The sequence below is a fragment of the Centrocercus urophasianus genome, unplaced genomic scaffold (assembly GCF_019232065.1).
Source record: "Centrocercus urophasianus isolate 14NV4802_14NV808 unplaced genomic scaffold, USGS_Curo_1.0 seq_12, whole genome shotgun sequence".
In the NCBI taxonomy this organism is placed as follows: Eukaryota; Metazoa; Chordata; class Aves; order Galliformes; family Phasianidae; genus Centrocercus; species Centrocercus urophasianus.
In genome coordinates, this window is record NW_024884364.1 from 35501649 (window position 1) to 35522388 (window position 20740).

The following is a 20740-nucleotide window of genomic DNA, read 5'->3' on the forward strand; positions in this document are numbered from 1 at the left end:
TAAATATTAAGGTGAAAAAGCTAAAATCTGGATAGAAGGAGAATAACATGAGGGAATAGTAAGAACCTAAATACTTGTGTCACTCATACAGGAATGAACTTTGTTGTGGAGTGCACCAATCAGAACAAAGAGTAATGATTTTAAACTAAAATAAGGTTGATTTAGATTACATATAATAAAGAAATTCTCTGCTATAAGGATGGAACATTGGAACAGGTTGTCCATAGAAGCTACAAATGTGCTGAAGTTGTTAGCACTAGGTTGGATGGGGCCCTGGGCAACCTGATTTAGTGGAAGGTGTTCCTGCTTGGACAGTCCAAGTGTCCCTGTTTGGAATTAGATTATTTTTAAGGTCTCTCTGAACCAAAACCGTTCTAAATGATTCTATGATTATATGTATTATATAATTTCTTGTTTTTTTTTTTTTAAACCACCTGGCCTTAGTGGAAGTATTTTGCTGAGTGATAGGTCTTCTAGGCATTAACTCAAGCTTCTGTAATTTTTCTGCTATTTTTCTGTTCTTTACAGTAGCAGTTGCATGTGAAAGACTGAAGCAAGACAGTCTTTGAGACTATTCAAAAAACAACTTGAAAGAGAAGGTTATGTTTCAGTAACTAGAGGGAACTTTGACTTCTCCTTATATGTTAACACTATGCCAGTTTCTCTCTGAACTCTGAAAAATTCATCAGTTGTATCTGAATAAAGTTCTGTTTGGGAAACAGTTTATTCCTTTCAAAATATTTGAGGTTAACAAGGCCAATAGAACAAGTCACCTGCAAAGGACCATATTCCAGTATGTGGGAATTTTGTATACCGTCGTGAAGTTGTGGCTGTCACTTTGCATTAAAAACTGCTGTTCCTCTTTCTTGGCCTTTTACCACAGTTACATTAGTTCTCATGTTCCTACTCTTTCTCAAGAGTTATTCTTAGTTTTAAATTAGGGGCATGATGATAGGTCATTCCTTCAGCTGAAATACCTTCTTTCGCTGCTGAACTAACTCTTTTTTTTCTGGGAAAAAATAATAATAATGATAATAATCTTTGTATTAAGAGCATAAGTTTGATTGTTTGCTTTTTTCATTAATAATCCACAAGTAGAAGATGTCAGTAATTCATTAACTTAGGTGCATTTCTGAAAGCTGTAGAAAGCAGGACTGAAAGCCATAGAAAAGAGGATTCTTATCATCCCACTGATTGTTTTTCATTGATTAATTTTTATCTACTTTGATCAACTGACATAAGATTCTTTCAATCTGGGTGCCAAAGCAGTTCAAAACAAAGGAGGAAAAGGTGGCATCTGCTTACAAAGTAATATATGTGCACTCTAGGCCCAGTCCTCCAATATAACAGCATATCCTCATGTGATCTTATTAAACATTTCCATTGCATGATTTTTACACAGTTCTGAGTAGAACATTTTTGGGTTTGTTTGGTTTTGGTTATTTATGTACAAAAGTCATTATTAAAATCTTAATTATGTTCACAGGGGAGAGTAAAAAGAAAAAGAGACCTTCTAGATATAACTGTATTTATTAGCATATGTATACATGTAAATAGTTTAATACTTGTTATTTCTTATAAAGTAAAAGAGTAGCTTTGGATTGGACAGGTATTTTTTCACACTCCTTTTAGAAATCTGTTGATCAGAATTGTGGTGAATGCTGTATGACATTCTTGTTTGGAACTTAGAAATTTCTGGTTTTAGGACAATGTAAGTCTATTGTTTTTTTTCATTTTGGTATCCAGTTTAGGTCATAAAGGACATAATGAAATGAAGTGTATAAATAAGTTCATGAAGAAAAGAAGTTAAATTGGAGTAGTAGAACAGCCTTTTATTATCGCTGACAGATTTTTTAAAACTTAGAAAATTATTTAAGTTTTTCTAATTGACTTTCATGTAAAAGATCCCAGGATGATCTGCTGTATTTTGTCAGCAGTTCTGGTCAAGAAATTAGAAATGAATGTGAGGAGATTACTGATTTTGGCAGCTTTTGTGTTCGACTATTTTTGTGTCATGACAAAAAAAAAAAAAAAAAAATTATTAATGATCATTTGTTTTGAAAAGTATACAATCTTCCCCAGTGCAGAAGATCTTAACAAACTGTGTTTTCTGTCTATTAATATATGAAAGGAAACCAGGTTTGCTAAAAAGCAAAACTAAAGGCTGCTATCTTTCTCTTGTTGAGTCAAGTAGTTTGGTCACCTCTCCAGGGACAGTTTCTGTGGGTGATTCTGAATGCAGATGTCGTTTGATTTACAAGTGAGATTTTTGCTCAGTGGGAGAACAATATCAGCTTTTGTGTGACTGGGGCCTCTGTGCTGCTAGCTTTGTCTGTGTCTCGCTGTCTTCAGTCAGATAATGCTCTAGGCTGGTACATTTTGGCTGCTAATTTAAGAAGTTGCATTATTTTCATAGATGAATATTTAAGGTAAGTGTTATTTCTGTAAATGTGTCTGTGATGAAAGCATGATGAGTTTTGATGAAATTTTATTTTACCTTCTGCTGGTGTAATGTGTTATACACATACAGCTTTACTTAAATATAATGATACTGCTGATTTTTGGAGTAGTTATATGAAAGATACATTTATGTGTAGCCACTTCTTACCCTTAGAGATGCATTTTTATTCACAGTGGATATATTTAAGGCATACTGATTTTTCAAGAGAATCTCTTTTTTTGTGTCTGTTATCCTTTGCTGCTAATGGTAATGTACCCAAGGAACATGCATACATGCACATTTCAGAATTCCCTTAATATTTATTTTGAACTCAAGTCATCTGAAGAGATTCAGTCCTGATGTCCAGACTTTTAAGGAAACATACTTTCGCTTCTGCTAAAAAGAATGCTGTTGGGTTCTCAGTTTAGCTTCTTACATCGTTGGCTAAAACTTCCAACTGTGTTTATTTTGTTTTGTTCTATTTACCCTCACAATGTTGGATGTTGGCAGGATGTTTGAATGTCTCTTATTAAAGTGTATTAAAGTGCCTCAATGTGATTGACACTCCAGTTCTCTATTTGAAAATTCTTCTTGTATTTGTCCCCCCCTTTGCTATTTTCTGAGCAAAGTGTGTTAATTTGAAAATTCTGTTATACACTTCATAAAAGCAAAGCAAAAGGCATTTTTATTTTCAGACTGAGTCTAGAAAGCTTAAATATTTTCATTTATTGGCTCATTTTTCTGTGTTTTCATTTAAATATGGCTTTCTATGTGAAGCACACAATGTGGTTCGAAGTTTTTGGATCATGATTTGTACTTACTCTCTTGAATACTGATTACACTAAAACTAGTAACTGGAACATATTTTAGTGAAATATGAATACACTTCTGTCCCACATGTAAAGCAGAAAGTGTATTTGTGCTAGATAACTTGCCAAACTCGCTCTATGCTTATGGGAAATAAACCTTTCTCATTCTTTAATCACCTTTATTTCCTATTTTTAATTATATTGTAATTGATACATTTGTTAGACAAGAGCAAATGGAAAATATTTGATTAAAGAAAGAAAGAAACTGTTGGCAGGAGAACACCTTGCTATTTGGGGAACCAGATCTGGCTTTTATCCCAGTCCAGCAGAGGCAGCATGCTCAGCCCCAGGGAGTGGGAGGGACTGTCTCTCACACTGCAATGGAAACTCATTTCCCAAGTAGAATAGCAGGAGCAGCAACCAAGCCTTAGGGAGAACTGCTGGAAGAATTCTCTCAGCAGGTGGACTGAATCCTCATCACCAGCAGAGTGTGTTTTTTCTCTAAAAGGTAAATTGTCCAAAAAAATTGCCATATTTGAAAGAGAACTAGAAGCAGAGACAATTCTAGAATGTCTTCTGCATTGTTTTGTTCCCTAAAATATCTTCCATTTTCAGCTTCCTTCATATATTTGAATTTTACTTTCTGTGTTCCCAGGGTATGTAGATCATTCTCCTAGTCAGCATCATCTTGTTGTTTTCTTGCTCTTCTTGTTTCTCTGTTTTACAGATTTATAGAGATAATTTGTCTTATAGGTAGTCTCCAGAGCAGAAACTAGTTCTGCTCTATCTTTGTTAATAAATGCAATACTGATGTGTGATGAGGTCTCTTAAACACAAGACTAATGCAAATAAGAGTTAAAATAACTTTTGTCTTGATTATGATATTTTATTTTATTTTATTTAGAAATGTGTGTAAACATCACTTTACAAATGCAAAATTCTGGGTTGGATAGCATGGCACTGCAGCAGTTGATGTGTTGCACTTAACCTGTCTTCTTTCTAACTGAAGTTCTGTCACTTCTGAACATTTATAGGCATAGTACTGATATGGTGAATCACCAAGAGAAATACAGCTTAAAAAATGCGTATGTAGAATGCGGATAGCACTTTTTAGCCCATTCCTCTTGACCTAATGTCATGTCCTCAGTGTTGTGTCATTGTATCTGCACATATGTGTGCGTGTGCAACCAGCATTGTCTTATTCCAAAAGAATTCACTTGCAGATCTTTTTTAGTATATAGAATCCAAAAAATCCTGTGATTACAGAGTGTTTTTATGGTGTTGCGCCCACATCTGTCAAAGAACTCTAAAGGCCATTCCTAATGCTTGTGGAATATTTAGTTAACGTCACTGATGCTGTTTTAAGATATTGAGGATCATTGTCATACTTGACTTTGCACATTCTCTTCAATTCTTTTTTTTGTTGGGTGTAGTTCAGATTTGTTTCAATTTTTTTTTTTAAGCATAAGGGCTATCTTTTGTTTTTCCTGATAGAACTTAGTATTTCCAGACAATCTTACTTCTCTGAGAGCCTGGGGCTTACTTTGACAACTGTCAAAAATAAATAAATGCTACAGCGTCTAGGATATGGTCTGCAAATGTTTGGTAGTACCTCCAATTTCTTCAGACTTATGTATCAGTCTGCACTTTGTCTGCAGTTAAGTCTAAGATACCCAAGGGCAATGCAGTAACATCCCAGTAAAATATGCTTCTGCTTTTGAAGTCTGTCAGGCCTCCTTGCATCCCCCTTCCAGTCATTCAAGTAGTTTGCTGGTACACATTGACTGTTCTCTGTACAAAAGAGTTCACTGCATTGTATTTTTATTCTCAGTGCGTCATGACAAAAGACTTATATGGATAAGGAGAAATAAAAATGGCTGTAACCTCAACAACTGAGACCTCCCACTGCAGAATACACTCAGTGTCACCCAGTTAGGCTTATCTGTATCTGTACTTCATGCTATAGATCTCTAGCCCATTTTGGAATATGGGGGTAAGATGAGGATAAAGGTAATTCTGTAGAGAATATCAAAATGTCTTCTAACAGCCCTTTCTGTGATGAGGGATTGGTTTTCCTTAGTTTTTATTTTTATTAGCTGCTTGGTGTCATCTTTAAGATGTGTTTTGTCTTCTTTGTTCTTGAAATGAGCATCAATTTAAATACCTGATGCAGCAAAAAAAATTGAATGTCTATGTTACTGAAATATTGTGACCATGAAGTTGCAAATATGTTCAAGTACAATGTGAAATTATGCTCTAAAAAAAAAAAAAAATCAAATTAAAAACAGGAAGTGATTTTCAGTTACAGGATTTTTTTTTTTTCTTTTTTTTCCCCAGTATTTTGGGTTGTTTTTTTTTCAGGAAAATAAGGACAACAGGTGAACACAAGAAAATAGAATTGGAAGGAGTTTCCACTGATGGCTTTGCTGTCATATTGTTAAAAAAATCAGTAAAGAATATTCCTTCTTTCCTTACAGTAGTGCATTCCAATGCTTCATTGACTTTCTAAACATAATTTTTTTCTTGCACCCCTGGTACACATTAAGAATTTTTTTTCCTATTTTATTATCAGTGGAATTGAAGAACTGATCATTGACATTTCCTTGATTGGAAAACTGGCAGCATGTTTTGATTGTTTTGCACTCCTCCTTCAGTACTTTCTGTTAGATAAGAATTCATTGAGTATGTTCTCATAATCATGTTTTCTAAATTTTCATGGCTTTATTGCTCTCCTCTCAGATCTTTTGTTTGATTGTTTTATATCCACTTGGAAGAGTAATGCTCAAAAAAAAAAAAAACTAATGTAGGAGGGTATCATTTGATACTTTTTTAAACAACATAATAACCACCCATGTCTGTTTGGTGTTTTCTTTTTATTGGGACTACAGAATTTCATTGTGTTGATTTTCACATTGCTGTGCTCGTTCTGTTGGTACTTAGTGAAAGCAGAATCTTCGCCTCACCTTAAGTTAATTTCTTTCAATCATCGGTGTAGTTAAATCTAAAGGTGATTGTAGGTTTTTGTTTATTTAATTATACACTTGGTTGGGTTTTTTTGCCAGTGTGGCTTGAAAGTGTTGCATGCATTTATTTAAGATCATTCAATCCCTGGCTTTGCTAACACATTTTCCAATTCAAGAAAACATATACTTAGCTACATAACATGATGTCAGATTTTGCAGCCTATCCAATAGGTTGCAATGTATCCATGTACAGTCTGGCATAGCTCTTAGAAACTACTGTTAGTTCTTGAGAGCTGCTGCCTTCCACAGTCAGTGGAGTTTTTGTGATGATCATTAATGTAAATTTTCTTGAGGTCTGCGACAAATTACTAGACTAGAGCCCTACTTTACTTTGTCAGTGGATTAATCTTCACGATAAAGCACAGAAATCTAATGCTGTTAGATACTGGAGTCCAGATTCATTATGCATGATGATAGCTTAGGTAGTCAGTGGAGAAAAGGAGGCACTTCAGATTTTAGAGGCACTTGAAATTAAACGCAAGGAAATAAAATGTGATTTTGAGGGGTAAGATAAGATTACTATCAGTACTTCTATGACACTACTTAAAAAAGGAGAAAAACACAGCAATGTTAAGCAAATCAACAAGAACACATTGAAAGATGACTGTGGGGCAAAAAAAAAAAAAAAAAAAAAAAAAAAAAAGAAAAAAAAGTCTGTTCCTAAATCTTTTATGTCTGAATTTGCATAATAATACATGCAAAAAGAAACAAAACACAGTGGTTTCTGTTAAAGAGAAGTAAGTTCTGATAGAGCTTTTTTTTTTTTTTTCATATAACTAATGTATACTGAATGTATATCCACTTTCACAGAAATAGGGCATACAAGTCAGATATTATTGGACACCTCTCTCTTCCCTTCAAAAGTTAAGTTCTTGATTCAAAACAAGTGATGCGCAAGTGTGGAGTGGTGCCCAAAAAAAGAGAAGCAGTCTAGAATAGAAATCGAAATTGCATAGGGATGATTGAGTTTGCATGCCACTGTTTTCTCTTACCTATTGTTACAGGCAAAGGCATAAGAAAATTTGCTTTTTTGTATTTTCTTTTTACATAGACAGCAGCAACTGTAACTGTCTAAAAGTAACAGATTATGAATATGTGATAACAGTAAATTTCAAAACAAGTGGAAGTTGGGCAACATTTTGTAGATAAAAGTTCTTCAAAAAGAAGTTTCACAATGTGTATTTTAGTTTTATCATACAAACAATGAAAAAATAAGTTTAATTCAGTATCCTCTTTGCTACTATAAGAATTGTTGTTGCATAAAAGATTATTTGTGTTGCATGAATATGTAGGGAGAAATGGAGTATGTCCAAATGGTATAAGCACTGTCAGGGTTAGTGGAAGAATGAGTGCCTGAAATTGCAAGCTGCAGTCATAGCAACTGTCAGGTCTGTGACATGACATATGCAGAATCCAATCTATCTGTCTGTACAGAGTTGATGGACTGCTTCAGACTGTCTTGTTCTGTGGATAATGTTTCAAGGAACCTGTCATAGCCAATATTTCACTATGTGGAATCTTCTCTTCACTGCATTTCACTGTGTAAGGTTCTTGAATGTAAAGGTTGATTGTACTCCTATCCTGCCATAAACGTGTAAATAAATGTATCACAGAGATACAATTCAAAGTGAACATTATTTCATTCAGAAGGTCACCGACTTCTTTCATCTTGTGGCCTCAGGGATAAGTGGTGTGCTACTACAGGCATCTGTGAAAGGTAGCAAATGGCAGCAGGGCTGCTTGTTAATAAATGTTGCTGTACGAGGGGCAGCACCTCAACTGGACAATTCTTAGATGATACAAAAACCTAGACGTGATGAAAAACATTCCTGTAACATCACCAGGTGGCATATGGCTTTATCATTCAGAAAGGAAAAGTCAAATACGTAAGGACATGTGTTCTAATAATTGTTTTTAGATGCTTCTGTTCAGGGTTTTATATTTAAGGTTGGCAGCCCACTGTCTGCCTGTTTGAATTATAACCAACTCTTCACAAAATGTGTATTTCTCTTGAAAGATTGTGGGTTTTTTTTTTAACATTCTGGCAGTTCAATAGGTCGTGTTTTAAGAACAGTTTCTCCTTTACATCAAAGAAACTTCCAATTCTGGATAGATAAAATATTTACTGATTCTTCTGTATGGTCAAACATTGATTGCGTTTGAAATTAAACCATGCAGTGGGTTTAAATTTCCAGTCCTTCATTTCTGAGTGTAACATTAAATGGGGATTGTTTGGACAGTATTCTGACTTCTGTTACAGGAAAGGGTTAAAAAGAAATCTCTGCACATCTGAAAAAGTAGTCAGAAGAGAAGAATTTGTTGTTTTGTCTTGTCTGCCTGATTGTGGATTAGGCTTCTGCGCTGTCTGCTTTTTAATATCAGAAGAAACAGACTCCTGCTTTACAGACAGAAGACAAATGTCTTGACTCCTAAGGAGAAAGCTGGTAAACTTACAGTGACAGTACTTCTTGACCGGTTGTGGATATGCATAGCATTTGTTTTCTAGAATGCAAAATTAAAAGTAAAGCTTGTCTTTTTAAGAAGCAATTTTATTCTGCTAATTATAATGTCAGTTTATGTTTTCATATCAAGATTTGTGTTAGTATTAATTGTGCTTGTTCAACTTTAGAGCAGGCTCTTAATTTTGATAGTTTTCTGGGTAGCAAGTGCTGAAAACTCAGATTGAGGAGTGAGACTGAGATGCCAACTATTCAAAATCCTGGGAATTCTTAAGGTTACATTTGCTGTGGCATTTTACCATTATTTTCTTTGATTTCTATTTCATACCATACAGTATGTTCTATGCAAGAGTACTGCATGCTCAACAAGTATTAAAATAGTAAAGAAGAAGGGTAAAACTTGAGTTAACTTTGCCTCTTTTTCCTCGTTTAAGTTGTTAGAGCAGACTAAGTGCTAATTTCAGGTTTTTTCTTGGGATTTTTCGTTGTGTTTTCTGTTATTTTTATATCAGAAGAATTGGAAGAAATGGAGTGTCAACAGTAAGATAATCAGAACTGAAAACCAAGTTTTAATGCGGTCTTCTCTATATAATTAATCAATGTTTTAACTGCCCTCTGGCAAGGCTTGTCACTTTCCTGTGACCATAGAGAAAAGATTAGTTGTCTAAAGATGTGGAACCTCGTCCCCTTTGCCTGAAACTAAATGATTTATTTCTCAGCCTTTCATCCTCCTTTTTCACAACATACAGTCTACAACAGAATTTATCCCAGCAAGTGACAGCAAAACTGTTAGAAGCAACAAAATAAATTCCTTTCATAGGTTAGTTGTGAAGCAGGGTAACATCCTTTTGCCATTCTTGGACTTCTGGTGTTTTAAAAGATACATCTTTATTGGATGTCCTCATTTTTACTATGACTTAAGAGTTAATGTTAATTTTTTTTTCTTTTCGTACAATCTTGAGCATCCTAGTTTAAATTCTTTTAAGCGTACACAAGAAATGCATAAAGATGTGAACCTGAACAGGAAGAATTGTTCATGGATTACTGACATACATATGTATTTTCATGCTAACTTTTCTGTAATTTCGTTTCTCTTAAGATGCATGTGTGACTAAAAAAAGTCACACATTAAAGAAAAGTACCTGGTTAGAAAAGTTCACTGAATAATCATGCTGCATGTCATGCATTTTCAGCAACTCATCCTGCACTTCAATCAGTACACAGCTGAAAGTTGATGTGTTTTCTAAACAGGTGTATAAATATGAAACCTAGTAATTTGGGGTTGCTGGAGTGTTGGTGGCTTTTATTTTCTTATTTAGGAAAAGGTAAATACAATTAATTGTGCGTACAACTGAATTGTCTCTTAAGCTATCAGATAACAGGAAGTTTTCCTTCCAAGAACTTCAGCAATGGTCAAGATTACAGAGTATAGCAGTAGAAGGTGAAACTGTTTATGTGAAAGAAACTCATTTATCCTGACTTTGCATTTCTTTCCACAAGACAGAGGTATAGCTGTCCTCTGAGCAATGTTTTTGGGGAGAAGTGACATCATTCACTGTTTCTGTATTTCTTTATATATGTTCAACACTTGTATTGGACCACAGGGAAGAGGATAATGTTAGTTGCTTTTGTAAGCATTGCAATTTATCTGACTTCTAAAACTTAATGGTGTTTTATGTGACAAAGCCACATGAAGGCATTTCTGTAGCTTGACAATTTTGGACATTGAAGGTCTGTCATCTGCCAGCCAATGGGGCTGTAAGGTCTGAGAGAAAAGCTGCGCACTTTGATCATCTTAACATTGAGCGCTCAAGAACTCCTTGTTGAGCACTGTAAATGCTGGGGTTCTTATCTAGGCTGTATGATGAGTGTTTCCACAAACTATTTTCCATATTTGAGTACTGTCCTCTGAAGATATCTGTCGAATTCTGAGTAGATCTGTACAATCACATTAATCAAGGCCTTTAGTAGTTGAATTATGATTATTTCTAAGAATGAGAGATTTCCCAGCTTTCCTAGGCAACCTGTCCCAGAATATCACCACCCTCACTATGAAAGAAATGTCTCTAATATCCTGAAAATAGATGTATCTTATATCTCATCTAACAAAAACAATTGTAAATTGATTAACCAAAAATGATTAAAGGTGTAACCATTTTTATATTGTAGCAATTGTAAGCCAAAAGTTTCTACTTGGAGAATAGTACTCTTTTGAGAATATTTTTCTTGTAACAGTTACTGTTTCTCTCTTTCAGAGACTTAGGTTTTTGTAACTTTCTGTCTTCAAAAGTATTTTCCCATACTTTGAGCTTTATTTAAGATACTGTTTACAGTGTTTGATGCTTGATTTATTGAGAGAAGTAGAATATGTAGTTTAATTTGATTTTATAGTGGAATGCATGGTGTATTTATTCAGGATTCATAGATCTCTTGGTTGAAGAGTACATAGTTTTCATAAATCTGCTCCAAAAGCATGGGAGGTTTGCAGAATCCCTTAACCTCCCGAACTTTCCCATGTCATCGTACAAACTCTGGGTGTATGGCAATGTTCAAATCAGGAAATGTTTAAAAATGAAAAGTCAAAACCCTAAGCTGTTACGTTTTATATACAGAACAGCTGTGGAACTTGCCGCTCAGCTATCATCTTTATCACGGTAACATAAACCGGATATTATTATGTCATCATTACTTTATATAAAGTAGCATATGATTTCAATAGTTTGTTTTCTTGTTCTTACAGCTTTATGACAAAATAAACACAAAATCTTCACCACAGATCAGGAATCCTCCAAGTGATGCTGTACAGAGAGCCAAAGAGGTAATAGTTTGAATATATGTATTTTACCTAGAAGGTTTTATTGTATTTAACATGGGATGGTCTTTATTAAGATATGTATTCGGCCTCATAATTTGAATTATTCTGGGATTCTACCACTGCTTGCTTAAGTTACATAACATGTTGCATAAACTTGTAGAATTCCATTTATCTATAAGGATTATATATATGTATTATTCAATTTCATCATTTAACTTTTGCTGCAGCATTATCAGTATTAAAGTGGAATAGTCATTAGGTAAACGCAGTATCTTTTACGTTCAATATAAATCTCTCCAGGAAAAGTCTGATATGACTTCTACACAAAAATTAGATATATTACTAGGCATCAGCTTCTTTAAATCGGGAAAAAAGAAGAGTAGCATGAATAATTCCATGAAGTGCAAACCTAGACGTGCAATAAAATTGGCCCATTATTGCAAAAGATACATAAACTACAGATTTTCTTACACCTGGCAAATAATATTTTGGCAACAAGTAAAAAAAAGAAATAGTTGTATTGTCGGTAGAAGCAAGTGTAGTTGTGGGGAGTAATGCCATAGAAAAAAATGTTTACAGTGCTATTAAAATGGAATGGACAGAAAGACCTTAAAACAGTGAAATGACTGAAGTCACAGTGATGAAAACCACAAAGTTCTGTAGAATATTTCCCAGCAGTTAATCCTGGGAGCTGCTCCCATAAACAGAAAGCTCTGCTTTTGTTGTTCAAGCAGTTACATGCTGAACATCAAGGAGACAGTATTGATTTGCAGGCAAAGGAGTTATAACTTACTAACTCTATCTTTCTTCACCCCATGATAAACTGAAGTATGGCCCAGATTTTATAAAAAATGTGAGCTTGAAGCTGGGATAGCATGCACTTCTTGTCTTTAGACATTTAATTTGTGGGGAGAACATTTTTACCACTATGTTTAATTCTGCTTTTAAGGCGATTGTTTTAATAAGCTGAGATCATGTATGAGAGTAACAATTGGTGGTAGGTAATGTATGTGACCTGTAGCTTAGCACTTTACTTCTGTCTCTGTGTTTAGCTGCTGAAATAATACTATCAGTTGAAAAAAAAAAAAAAAGCAGCTGTTTCCATCACATTTCTTTAATGTCTCAGAAAATAAGGAAATTGAAATAAGGAAATCGATGTTTTGTTCCTTTGTGATGACAGTCTCAAATGCCCTTATCTGTCAAAAATATTTTTAATAATCTTTCAGAGAACTGGCTAGCATGAGGGTCAATTACTATGAGTGTCTTTTGTATGTATTTTGCAGGTATTGGAAGAAATTTCATGTTACCCAGAAAACAATGATGCAAAGGAGCTAAAGCGTATTTTAACACAACCTCATTTCATGGTAAGCAAATACTACTCTTTGCCTTTAATTTTTTTAGAAAATATTTTTTTATTGAAAAACTTTAGTTCACTAAGTAAGTTCTCCCTAAAATTTGCAGGTGACAAACTGTATACAGTGCAATATACCTACTAATAAATGATTCTAATCTGCTGACCTAGCAAAATAGCTACTACTACTAGCTACCAGTACTACTGTTGGTCTCCACTACTGTGGGACCACAACGTATTGAGACTATTGTTTATAACTGTCACAAAGATAATCAGCAGATTTTAGGAATGCTTTTCCAGAAAGCCAGTTCTCATCAGAGCAGGCTGATTGAAATATTTTGCTCTCATTGCTTCTGTTTTAAGGAGAGTAAGCAACAAAAGAATCTCAAAGTCGTGCTGATAACAGTAGTTACATATTAATGATTTTAGGTTCATTTCAAAAAAAATACTCCTGAGTTAAGCTAAAATAATAAAAATAAAATAATAATAAAATAAAATGAATATTTTCACTGTCTTTTTATAGTGACAATACAGGAGGGATTATTTTTTTCTCCTACACAGCGTCAGGCAGTTATTTGTCTAGTGTAAAATTATTTGACTACTTATGCTGCTAAACACTTCCATAGGTCAGTGAAAAGGCCTAAGGTCTGCAGTATGGAGTAATCCTACTTCTGGTGAAGTGTCATGGTCTATTTTGGGGGATCTGGGAAGTATGTTGAGGCAGGAGTGAATCTTTTTGGATATCCATAGGCAGAGCAGGGATTCTCCTTTTTCTTTTTCCCAAAATGTTGTTAGGATAAAGGTATGTTCTAACATGGTAGATTGTGAAGTCACTGCAAAGTCGAAGTTCATTTAACATTATTTTACAGTAAATGAATAGCTTGTACAATCAAAGTGAATTGACATTACATATCAGCTTCTCTTGTGTCTGCCTGACTTGTGTGCGGCCATTGGCCTAAGTTGAGGGATTTGTCCTTGCATTATAGCAAGTTAGTGAAGGTCAGTATTTTGAAAGCAGTTAAAGGATTTCTTTTGTTTATTATGTGGATAGAATTCATGAATTCCAAGCTCAGTGTTTTCCTCAACCTGCTGTACACTGTTGTCCATTTAAAACAACGCATTGTGACTTTCCCTAACACAAGGATTATACACAGGGAGCTTTGTGGAATTTGCTCACCTGAAAGCTGAATTACTCTAAGTCTGAAGGATATATCTAGTTTCCAAGAAAGAATGATCTGAAACCAACCTCATATTCAGGTAGAAGATGAAAACTGGAGAGCTGCATGTCCCAGTACCTTCTTTTGATGGCCAGAGTAGCTTTGGGTGCAGATTTTATTATTTTAGCTTAGCTCAGGAGTATTTTTTTTGAAATGAATCTCCGCATTATTCCCTTACAGTACTTTGCTTGTGTCATGGAAAGGGCTCAGAGCAAGCAAGCTAGACTCCTTGCAGGTAAAAACCTGAGGAGGTGTACATCAGAAACTAGACAGTATAATCTAGCAGCTGATGGGCACTCAGGGCACAGGGCAAGGTGGAAGGTGTTGGTCTCTGCAACATGCTGATATGCTGCTGCCTCAAGGTGATACCTATCCTAAAGTCTATAGCAAATCTGGGTCAACATTTAATAGGAATACCTGCTTGAAACAGAAAATGCAACAAGGTAGAATGGTGCTCAGCCATATTGACAGACAAATAAAAATTCTAAAACTACCGCAAACTAAACTGTCTGGTACTTAGCTTCTGTAAAGGGAACATGACTGATGAAAGGAAATAACTGTATATTGCGTATGTATAACAGTACTGTCAGTTTACAGTCAGTGTGTTTGCCAAGCATTATAAAGAGCAATACTCTGGTTAGTGAATTATTGAGCTCTGATGCACAGAAACAAGAGCAACAAGACAAGTAGGAACATGTGTATTAACATGGTAACAGTATTTTACAATTATTGTTATTGTTATCTAATGTGTACATAATTAGAAGATAATGAGAGATAAGCCATCCCATTTGCTTATAACTTAAATGTGTTTATAGTTTAGTTTATGTGTAGAGCTTTATAACTCTATGTATATAGCCAGTAAAGTGTGGATTTTTCATACTCTTATTGGGATAGAGATGTTCATGTTCACAGAATCACAGTCACCGAGGTTGGAAAAGACCTTCAAGATCATCCAGTCCAACCATCCACCTATCACCAATAGCTCTCACTAGACCATGTCCTTGAGCACCTCCAGGCTCGGTGGTTCCACCACCTCCCTGGGCAGCCCATTCCACTGCCTGACCACTCTTTCAGAAAAGCAGTATTTCCTAACGTCCAGCCTAAATCTCCCCTGGTGCAGCTTGAAGCCATTCCCTCTAGTTCTGTCACTGGTTACATGAGAGAAGAGGCCGACCCCCAGCTCACTACAACTCCCTTCAGGTAGTTATAGACAGCAATGAGGTCTCCCTTGAGCCTCCTCTTCTCCAGACTGAACATTCCCAGCTCCTTCAGCTGCTCCTCATAAGCCCTGTGTTCCAGATCCCTCACCAGCTTTGTTGCCCATCTTTGATCCCGCTCCAGGACCTCAGTGTCTTGCAGCGAGGGGCCCAAAACCAAACACAGTACTCGAGGTGTGCCCTCAAGTTCATTGATTTTCTTGGCTTTTTCAGTGTTATTTTATTCTTATGTGTCTTATGGATAAAGTTGCCATATTTAAATATCTGGTGATTGTGAATTTGTTTAAATCTTTGTTGGAACATTCAGAAGTCATCTAGTATAATTCTGAACCTTAAAAAAGTTCAAATTACCATATTTTAGTTTCTTATTAAAGACATATCACTGCTAAAAATATAAAGCAAGGTAAATGAAGCAAATGTAAGGTCACAAATTGCATAAGAAATGCAGTATTAAAGGCTGGAGAATACAAGTGCAGGCAAGTGCATGAAGTTGAACAAGTAGTTTTCTCATCTTATTTGGGGCAACTGTGAACAGCTTCCAGATAATAGAATTTGACTAGTATTTAGGAACGTTTAGTTGTAAGTTAAATCAAATTCAGAATTTATTTATCTAAAGTAGTTTGACTTAGATTTATAGTTCAGACCTCTTAACAGAAAATGTTATTAAACTAGTACAGACGGAAGAGAGGAGTTCTTGAGAAATTGTTACAAGTTTCAACTTAGTGGTAGACTAAATAAATTAATAAATAAAATGCTTGTACAGTTGAATACTTAACTGAAGTAATATTTATGTGGATGGTCTTAAAACACTGGAAAAATAGGCAAGAATGTGGGCAGAGCATTACTAGTTAAGGAAATTCTGCTCCACCATTACAATGCTGAATTCCCAACTACAGTTTGACTTGAGGAAAGTTAGCTTAAACTGTTAGTGAAGTTATCTTTTATGACATGATGAGCATTTGAAGCGCTGTCTCGGGAGCACATTAAGAGTATAACAGAGGCCATGAAAATCCCATTTCTGCCTTGGGTTCCACTTAACAAATACATCTTGTGGGGATGTTTTTTCAATCACTATTTCACTCTGTTTTACTTAAACATTATAATTGAAGATGAAGATGTTGCAGAGTCAGATTTGCCTGCCAAAAAGAATTGCAAGACTGATGAGTTTTGCAAGAGCATTTAAATGACAGTTAGCAAGATGTTAGCTACAATTCTGTTAGACCTATCTGCAGTAGTCGCTAATATCTCTACAGTACATTGCGAGGCTTTATCAGTCCTTCTCTGAGAAGCCCAGCCTTTTTGGTACAGAGATGGGATCTTTCTCTGTTTGGTCCTTGATGAGTAAATACAAGCATAGTAAAAACATGTTCACATACAAATTGTATTTATTTTTTGGATAGAAGCAATTTAGCTATAATATACTCCTCATTAAGAGTTAAATGCAAATGTGAAATGAAGATGTTCCAGGGGTCTTAAAGATACCCTGGAGAAAAGTAAAATGACATACCATAAAAAGCTGGGTGCTGTTGAATACTGTTTTGCAAAGGGTTGTTATGCTTTGTCCAACTTCATCTTATATAAATATGTTATGCTTTTAACTGCCATGCAGGCTTCTTGTCTTTGCCCTAAGTTGTTATGCTTACACAGTCAGTTGTATCAAATACATCTAATAACATGTAGTCAGTTACATGCTGTACCATTCTTTGTATTGGGAAGGAGTAAAACTAATGAGGTTGCATTTGGCCATTTTGTTCTTTTATATTGATATTTTCATCCAGTGCAGCTGTGCTGGGTCTGTGCTCCAGCAGAAGGGGAGAGTATGGAAGTGATTATATAGTGGCTAATGAACAAAAAACACAGTATTTCATTGTTTCATTCAGTAATGATTCATAGACTGTCCTTATTATAATGAAGTACCATGGAAACTGAATACCTTTTTGTTTTTCTAAAGTGATTATTATGGAATAATTTGCTTAAAAAGATATCTTTCTAATTCTGTGTCTATGCACATAAATAAAGGTAAGCTTAATTCTGATACCTTGCAGGTATTGGAAAGATAAGGGAAAAGGAAATAACCTCATTCTTGCTGAGGCATCTACAGTAGAAAATTGTGTTTACTCATGCAGATTTTGAAGGTTTGGTATGTGTACATGGATTTTCAGTCTGTTTAACTTACACTCATTTCATAGAAAAGTCACTGTATAGAAAATGAGGCATAAATACCTTGAGTTTTACCTCTTATTTCTGGAGAGTTTCCAAAGTATTTATAAGAAATGAGCGGGGAGCATCAGAGATGGTAGAAAATGATGCTCTTGTGGTTACTGTAATCTCCTCTAGGCCTTACTTCAAACTCATGATGTAGTGGCACATGAAGTTTACAGTGATGAAGCGCTGAGAGTTACACCTCCTCCCACCTCTCCATACTTAAACGGAGATTCTCCAGAAAGCGCCAACGGCGACATGGATATGGAGAATGTAACACGAGTTCGTCTGGTGCAGTTCCAGAAGAACACAGATGAACCAATGGTATGGGGAGAACCTCAGTATTGTGCTTCACTCTGTACTGATAAAGACCAATGTTATTTTGATTTCAGTAAAAGTTTCTGCACTTTGCATTGGAAGTATAGTTGAAATAGTTCAGCACCATTGTGTATATTTACCTCCCTATCTATATCCTTCCATTCAAATGCTGCAGCAGCTCCCCTGTAGCTGTTTTTGTTTAAAAACAAACTTGTAGTTATATCAGATTAGGTTCTGCCATGTAAAACTGTGCACTTTAATACAGAATTACATCTTTAACAAATCAGAATCTTAGACAGTGATTTATTAAATTATTGCATCTTCATCTTATAAATAGCATCTGCTTTCATTCCTCATATTTAAGGGAGAGGCAAAGTTTATTACCTTATAATATGCATCCTGTCTTCAAGCTTTTTAGGAGCAGTGACTGTTCTTATCTGCTCAAGAGTCACGCTGCTAAATGTTTTATGTTAGGAGTATAATACACTTCTTCTCCTAGGGAATCACTTTAAAAATGAATGAGCTGAACCATTGCATTGTGGCAAGAATTATGCATGGAGGAATGATTCACCGGCAAGGTAATTATGTGTCAAAATTGTTATTTTGATCATTTTGTTTTAATTGTGTTACACCATATATTCCTCATTTTGATCACTACTATTCCATGGTATTATGGACTTCTGTCTACATGGAACCTATTAACTGCCTTTATCTCCTTTTCTTTGTATATGTCAGCCCTTTATGTTTCACATAAGCTTTAATAGGGGGAATGTGATTATAGCTCAGTGAGAGATTGAACTGCCACTAATTTTTCAAGCCATACTTACTTAATCATCTTTAGAAAAAATGCTTAGACTATTTACAGTACTTTCCCATGCAAAAATGGACAAACCTTGTTCTACTAAAAAATTAACCTTCTCCATGTATTTTCAAGCATTTCTTTTGATATTGAGGCTCAAAAAAAAAAAAAACAACAAAAAGTGAAGCAAAAAAAAAAAGAAAATCCTTAGTTTAGGAAGTTGGCTTCTAACTGTTCTTAGGTAGTAATGATCCTGTGCAAGGTGTCATTTCATGTGACTGTTCCATAATGGGAGTAATAGAAACATTTTAAAACCTGCCAAAAAAATCCAACTGTGCCAATTAGAACTCTGTTCACTTCTTTAAAATTACACAGTGTCTTTTACTTCTGAGACTTCGGGAAATTTAACCTATTTCATACTTGCTTCATCTAACTGAGGTAGCTCTTCTGCATGTAGGTTTAAGTGGAAATGAACCATATTTCAATGTCTGTAATATTCTCATGTTTTAGTGTTTCTAGTTTTGTTAGTGCTCTAGCTGCCTCTTAGTTTCACCACATCATTTAATTGCCTGTACATAGAACATTTTTACTGAATAGAACAATGCAAATTATGATAGTGATCTTGAGTACAACATGTGTTTGAATCCTACTGAAAAGGTCTGTGGCTTTCATTTGTTTCTAATTTTATTGTTTTTCTGTCTCCACTCGCTATATGGAGAAGTGCCAGGCAATTACTAGATAACAGATCTATGAAGAGTATTACAGGAGCCATATTATTCCAGGTCTAGCACTATTAAGCACAAATCACACAATTTCCAGTCACAAAATAGGAACTGCTGTGAAGTCTGCCTCCATCTGTATATCAGATATATGTAGCCCTTCAATGATAGCTGTCCTTATTCAAAAGATGAGGAGGTTGAATTAGGAAGATAAGTTTATGAGGATGCTATTGACTTTCACCTCCCAGGGAATTCAATTTGATGAAAGTGAAACATCAATTTCAGTTATTAAAAATTGTCTTTTAATTTACTTGTCTGTTTTAGGATAAGTAAATGAATTGTATCTCAGATCTCAAGCTTTTGACTATATCTTGGTTTTCTCCATTGTGTCTGTGCTTTGACTTACCTCAGTTGTCCATTCAATTTTACCTGTGGTTTCTCATAAGACCCCTCATGCTCTGAATACTGTTTTCAGGGGCAGCCTGAAACACCGACATTTTTTTCCTGCTGTTTGGTTTGGGCTCATACATGTTAAAAAGTGAATTAATTTTTAAAGTACATTTAAGAAAAGATCTTAACATTGCATTAAAAATGTAGGATTTCCAAAGAAGAGGGACGAGTTTATTGGCTGCCTGTTTAACCCCAATGGAAAAACAGCAGTTGTACACTGTCAGTGCTGCATTCTTGAAGTGACTTAATGTGAAATTTACCCAAACAGGATTATGCTGACATGCCTGGCAAGGCTTATTGAATTCCAACAAAATGCAGGTGATGGCTTGGTGAAAACACAATGATTTCTTCACTGCCCTCCAAGCTCCAGTTTCCTTTTGACTACAAAACGTTTCTGATTAGGGACTCCCAGAATTTGTTCTGTCTTCTCCCTAATAGGATAGGATTTCTTATATTTCTCTGCAGAGCAAAAGTACATACTTCCTAAAATTGTATTCATTTTGACTTACAAAGACATTTAATCCAGAAATACATCCATTCTGTGTTACCACAAATGCATCATACATTTGGATAGCTTAGGTCCTGAGTAAACATAGCACAGAGAGTAGAAAAGGTACCGAAATTAGGTGGATAAGCATAGCTACCATGGGAACTACTAATGATATGGAATTATTAAAAATCATCAAATATACTCCTTTCTAACAAGAATATATTTTAGAAGTAAGACGTTTCTGCAAATACTGTGGAAGTTTTCCAGGAGAACTGCTAGAAAATCATGTAGGCTTGAACTACTCAAATCTAAAATTGTCATCCAAAAGAGCCTCCTACTTAGCTTCTAATCCTGAAGATAATCTGGTGCTGCCTCCCTGATTTATCTTTTGTGGTGTCTCAGAGCCTTGTGGCATGCCATTCCCATCTCAT

The 20740-nt window shown here is 35.2% G+C and overlaps 1 protein-coding gene across 5 annotated transcripts in view; it reads left to right on the forward strand.

Moving 5' to 3' along the window:
- The window catches only part of CASK (calcium/calmodulin dependent serine protein kinase), a 196511-nt gene that overhangs the window by 145092 nt on the left and 30679 nt on the right, over positions 1 to 20740 (forward strand). For all 5 annotated transcript variants that reach the window (XM_042810955.1, XM_042810956.1, XM_042810957.1 and 2 more), the window contains 4 exons: positions 11472 to 11549; positions 12830 to 12910; positions 17669 to 17857; positions 18351 to 18429. In XM_042810955.1, coding sequence (XP_042666889.1) covers positions 11472 to 11549; positions 12830 to 12910; positions 17669 to 17857; positions 18351 to 18429 — 427 coding nt within the window. The remainder of the gene's footprint in view (positions 1 to 11471; positions 11550 to 12829; positions 12911 to 17668; positions 17858 to 18350; positions 18430 to 20740) is intronic.